At 45.2% G+C, this 5,981-nt stretch overlaps 1 protein-coding gene across 1 annotated transcript in view; it reads left to right on the top strand.

The window, feature by feature from the left end:
* camkmt (calmodulin-lysine N-methyltransferase) overlaps window positions 1–2,149 on the top strand; it is a 155,391-nt gene extending 153,242 nt beyond the window's left edge. The window contains exon 11 of the mRNA XM_063192051.1: window positions 1,942–2,149. Within this exon, the coding sequence (XP_063048121.1) occupies window positions 1,942–2,043 (102 nt within the window). The 3' untranslated portion in view covers window positions 2,044–2,149. The remainder of the gene's footprint in view (window positions 1–1,941) is intronic.
* The last annotated feature ends 3,832 nt before the right edge of the window (window positions 2,150–5,981 follow it).

Raw genomic sequence — 5,981 nt, 5'->3', positions numbered from 1 at the left:
TGCCTGCGTGCCTGCGTGCCTGTGTGTTTTGGGTTCCCCCAACCCTTTCCCCCCCAAATGCTGTTGGGCTTAGTATTGGCTGGACCCTTGCACTTTCTGTCTTTCTCACACACACACACACACACACACACACACACACACACACACACACACACACACACACACACACACACACACACACACACACACACACACACACACACACACACACTCACACACACACACACAGTGTGCCGCAGGGCTTAGCTTTGGGCCCCTCAGTTGATTTCTCTCTCTCTCTCTCTTACCCTTACACACACACACACACACACACACACGCACACACACGCACACACACGCACGCAGCTTAGCGTTAGCGTTGGGTCCACTCGCTGGGCTGGCGGCCCCGATTAGCTAAGCCAGGGGTCACGGGTTCAAGCCCCGGCCGCTCCGCCGCTGAGTGGCCCGGCACAGATAACGCCACATCAAGGGCAGGTGCAGCTAGCTGTGTGTGTAGTGTGTGTGTGTGTGTGTGTGTGTGCATGCATGTGTGCGTGTGTGTGTGTCACTAGTGAGTGTGTCACTATTGTGTGTGTGTGTGTGTGTGTGTGTGTGTGTGTGTGTGTGTGTGTGTGTGTGTGTGTGTGTGTGTGTGTGTGTGTGTGTGTGTGTGTGTGTGAGGGTGGTTATCTCTCCTCCAAGAGGGGATCAGGAGAAGGATGGGAGGAGTGTAGTGGTGTAGAAGGACAAGAAAAGAAGAAGAGAGAGAGAGAGAGAGAGAGAGAGAGACAGAGAGAGAGACAGAGAGAGTGTGTGTGTGACTGTGTATATGGTGATTGGAGTGTCTATCTCTGCATAGTGTCTGGGGCTCTTGGGTGTGTGTGATGGAGCATATGTGTGTGTGATGATGGGGTTTCTATCTCTTGGCGCGTGGGGCTCCCGGGACCGTGTGTGTGTGTGTGTGTGTGTGTGTGTGTGTGTGTGTGTGTGTGTGTGTGTGTGTGTGTGTGTGTGTGTGTGTGATAGGGCGTGGGGAGTGCACTCCTTGGAGTGGGTGTCAAGCTTCTACTAATCCTCCCTCCTCCTAGCTGTTCTGCTGGGATATATCAGAGGTGTGTGTGTGTGTGTGTGTGTGTGTGTGTGTGTGTGTGTGTGTGTGTGTGTGTGTGTGTGTGTGTGTGTGTGTGTGTGTGTGTGTGTGTGTGTGTGTGTCTGCTTGTGCGCATGTGCATGTGTGTGTGCGCGCGCGTGTGTTTTATTTTGGTTTGCTTGTGCGTACCTGTGTCTTTGTATGTTGCGTAAATGTACTTGTACTTTTACGTTGGTGCATGCGCATGAGATATAAAGAAGAGTACTTTTCCTGGGAAAGGAGTGTCAGCTATGTTTGTGCGCGTGTTTGTGAGTAAACAGTGGTGTCACTGTGCAGTAATGTGTCTGTGTGTGGGTGCATGCATGCGTAATGAGTGTGTCTGTGTCTGTGCGTGCATCCGTGCATGCATGGGTACGTGTGTGTCTTTTTTTGTTTGTGTCTGTCTTTGTCCATGCCTGTGTGTGTGTGTCTGTGTGTCAGTGTATATAAACTGGTGTCAAGTGCAGGTGTGATCACAAAGTACAGCTCCAGTTGCCTGCTTCGCTGATAACACTCCCCCCCCCCCTCTCTCTCCCTCTCTCCTTTTCTCTACTACTCTCCCTCTCTTTCTCTTGCGTTCTCATGTTCTTTCCTCTATCCCTACCTCTATCGCTCCCACCATCCATCTGCCTGTTGCCTGTTACATCTATCTGGAATAGAATTATGAGGTTTTATTTATTTACACGGCAATACTCACATGCAGAAATGGACAGCAGCTGTGTTGTAAGGTGTGTGTGTGGGTGTGCGTGCGTGCGTGATTGCACATAATCGTTTACTTTACAATCATTCAATTGGTTATCAGCTCTCCTTTTTCCTTTTCTGCTGTGTTTCAGATGCTGAGAGAGGGGAAGGACTCGTACGATGAGAACATCCACTATCCACACCTCCTGACTCTGACCCAGGGCTGCGGACCGCTCTCCAACGCTCTGCTCTAAGCTCTCCAACGTCACGTGCCACCATCATCACGCTGCATCGCATCTTATCGCACCGCATCACAAACAGGCCAAGCCAGTCATTGCATCACAAACAAGCCAACACTGCTTATTTTTCTAGTTTCAAGTAAAAACATCTTGTCAATCTCAATTTATGTAAAAGTCACCTAAAAAGATTCAGATCAGATTTTATTCACTCGTTTCAAGCAAATGTTGCTTATAATAAGTAAAAAAATATCACCAAGTAAAAATAACTTGCCCAACAAACGAATGTTTTAAAATTCTAGTTCAGAAGTGTTAGTTATTAGGTGATTTTTAATTAAATTAAAATTGACTAGAATGTCTTACTTGAATCTAGGAAAATAAGCTTGCTAAGATTGTCATTTTTCGCCGTGAAGCCAAGCCAAGTCCTCATCCCCTCAATCATGTCACCATGTCACTGCAGACACCTTCAGATCCTAAATTGCCACCGCCACCTTTATCTGACTCGTCAGAGGGTAACATTAGTTACCACAGGCGGGGCGTTCCAAGAACCTGGCTCAGCAGTATGCTGTTAGGTTAAAGTGGTAAATCAGTGGTTCTCAAAGTGAAGTCCATGTGGTTCGCAAGGGGATTTATACTTTTGCAAATCAAGCTACATTAGCAGTAGGCGAAATGTGTAACATTATTACAAAGCTAAACATAACTGAAGGCTGAAGATATTTTCACCACAATCAGACAGGCTTCTAATGTGAATCAAAAGGAAGTGATTTGCAAATTAGCATCCGTCAACTGCACAATTCAGTTGACACGTGGTCCCAGAACATTTTTGGGGGCTAAGTGGTCCTCGGTCTGAAAAAGTTTGAGAAACACTGTGGTAAATCATATAATAGACATCTAATGGAGGCCTCATTTTGTTAATGAAATGACAACTGTGGCATATCTTTTAACATGTTTGCTACTTCCTGTAGGTTAACGTTGGCAGGTTTAGCATGTTCTTGGGGCATACCCCCAATAATAGATGCTGCTTTGGCAAAAGCTCATGGGGATCTCAATGACCAAACAAAATGTGACCCCTCACTCTCACGTGTGCCACACTCTACTCCAGTTGCCTGAGTGTCCCTTCTACCCCTCACGCTTGTATGTAAACATTGTTACACAGAGAGGTGATCTACAGTGGTGGAACAGGCCTTTGGGTCATGGTGGTGGTGATGATGAGGATGAGGATGATGATATGTAATAACACATATTGATTCTTTTTTTGTTTTGCTTTTTTTGTGACAGAAGGATCTTGGTTTCATTTTGATTTGATGGCCTGATTGAGGGGGTGCTTAAAGATGCCTCCTTTTGTCCATTTGAGTTTTGGGTGCCATCACTACATGTCACAGTGTCACTCTAAAATCATTATCCTTTGTGTGTGCGTGTGTGTGTGTGTGCGTTGTGTGAATTGTGTGCATCGTATGCATGCATGCGTGCATGCGTGTGCATACATACAGTATGTGTATGTGTGTTTGCTGAATATTTTGTGTGCGTGCATGTGTGCGTGCGTGCGTGTGCATACATACAGTATGTGTATGTGCATGTTTTTGTGCTTGTTGGTTGTTTTGAGAAGAGGGCTTTAGCTGGGCACTGTGTACCTCTGATTTGATTGATGTACTGTATTTTTCCAACCCCATGAAGACGTATCTTGCTTCTGCCACTCTGCTAGTTCTCGCTCCTCGGCTGAAGGAACCCCCCCTGCCCTCCTGCCCTCCTGCCCTCCTACCTTGTCACTATGCAGAGACAGGGGTGTTCTAAAGAAAATGTGTGCCATCTGAAAGCCTTTCCTCTCCATCCATTGCAAAAACACACACACACACACACACACACACACACACACACACACACACACACACACACACACACACACACACACACACACACACACATGCTCGCTCGCTCACACCTGTGCACAGACAGAGTGGATTTTTTACATTCATATACCAAAATAAATTTTTTTTCAGGGCTGAGTCATCAGACAAAAACAACCAGTTTTCTCTCTTAACGCCTGAGTCTGCTGGGTGAAGAAACTGCCTTCCGTGTCTTGCTGGAGTTAGATGTTGAGAGATGGGCAGGAGAGGGGTTGTAGGGTCGGGGGGTGAGAGACTGACTGTGACTCAAACCCGACTGTCCTTCCTACTAGCCTCTCTGCCCACGCTACAAACACACAACCAAAACAAACAAATACATAGACATTGCTTTGTGGTTGTGTTTGTTTCACTGTGACCCAGCAGCCACTTAGATATACTAGTGAAAATTGGCAGAGACAAAAGCCCCTAATATTGAAGAGGGCACGCACGCACGCACGCACGCACGCACGCACGCACGCACGCACGCACGCACGCACGCACGCACGCACGCACGCACGCACACACACACACACACACACACACACACACACACACACACACACACACACACACACACACACACACACACACACACACACACACACACACACACTACTGCTCCTCTGCTGCTGCTTCTGCTGTTTTGTCTGTGTGTACGTTTGTGTGTGTGTGTGTGTGTGTGTGCATATGCGTCTGGTTGATTGCCTAGTGTGTGTTTGTGTCTATGAATGTGTGAAAAAAGAAATCACAAACATATCCACCACCTGACCTCTGCAATCACACTTCACTCCTCACTGCTTTGTGCTGAAACACACTCCTCACTGCTTTGTGTTGAAACACACCTTGGTTTGCTCTCCTCACGTTCTCCTCACTGCTTACCCATGGTGTGTGAGTGTATGTGTGTGTGGTGCACAGAGCACAGAGAAATACTATGTTGCTGTTGTTTTAATTATATGCTCACAGACACAATGGTTTATCAGAAAGTTTTAATATAGCTGCATATTCTGTATCCACGCACATCTAGCTGCAATACCTCAAGGTTTCTGAGAAGTGTTTGTTACTACTGTGCCCCATCACTGTGTTCCTATCCCAGTCTCTCTCTCTCTCTCTCTCTCTCTCTCTCTCTCTCTCTCTCTCTCTCTCTCTCTCTCTCTCTCTCTCTCTCTCTCTCTCTCTCTCTGTCTCTCTCTTTCTTACTCTTTCTGTATTTTATCTATTTGTACCTTCATGTTTTAGTTTTTAACCCTTTGAAGACCTTGGTCACTGTTGGTTTGTGAGGCGGGGGGCCCTGGACAGGCTCGCGTCGTGGGTCCCGCCGCCCGTGTCAGTGTTCAAAGCTGCTGCTCCTGGCACTGTTTTTTAGGGCTTTGGAGTCTCATGGGCTGATATGATATGATGTGATATATCTTCACACACTGTGTGTTAATGACTGATTACTTTTATTTTGTCTTTTTCCCCCACCCTCTTCCTTTGGTTTCTTCTTTTAAGGTTTTGATGCTTTAGGTATGTTTCTTGTTATGAGTTTTAAATCAGGTGGTTGTTAAGACTGTGAAATAAAAGAAGTGCTATTTCAACTCTTGACACAAAATGTTCTTTGTTTTTTTGGCTGGTGTTTGTTTAGTCGTTTACAAAATGTTATTACTACTTCCATTTATCAGAATTCAGATATTGTCCAATTGTGAATTGGAAAAATATTTTCATTTTGCATAATGGTAACAGAATGTCCATATGATGTCCCACTATCGGTTATTGTTAATCAATCAAAGTTTTATTACAGACTCCAACATCCAATTTGACATACAAACATATACAATACAAATACAATACATAAAGTGTAAGAAGTGTAAAAATCACCTCCTATTAAAAGTGTACTTGTGCATGTTCATGATTACGAAAGACTGTGACATTTCAACATCAACATTCTTAAAAAAGGATTACAGTATATTTTTAAACTGTTAAGACACAGTGTTTGTGTTATACATTTGCTGTTACCAGAATGGCAATGACCAAGTCGTAGAGACTATTACTAAATGCCCTGTGTTGTCATAATAGTGTTATACTATGGTAGTTTAC

The sequence above is a fragment of the Engraulis encrasicolus genome, chromosome 24 (genome assembly GCF_034702125.1).
Source record: "Engraulis encrasicolus isolate BLACKSEA-1 chromosome 24, IST_EnEncr_1.0, whole genome shotgun sequence".
Classification (NCBI taxonomy): Eukaryota; Metazoa; Chordata; class Actinopteri; order Clupeiformes; family Engraulidae; genus Engraulis; species Engraulis encrasicolus.
The sequence above is the reverse complement of the archived record's forward strand: the minus strand, read 5'-3'. Positions and strand labels throughout refer to the sequence as shown.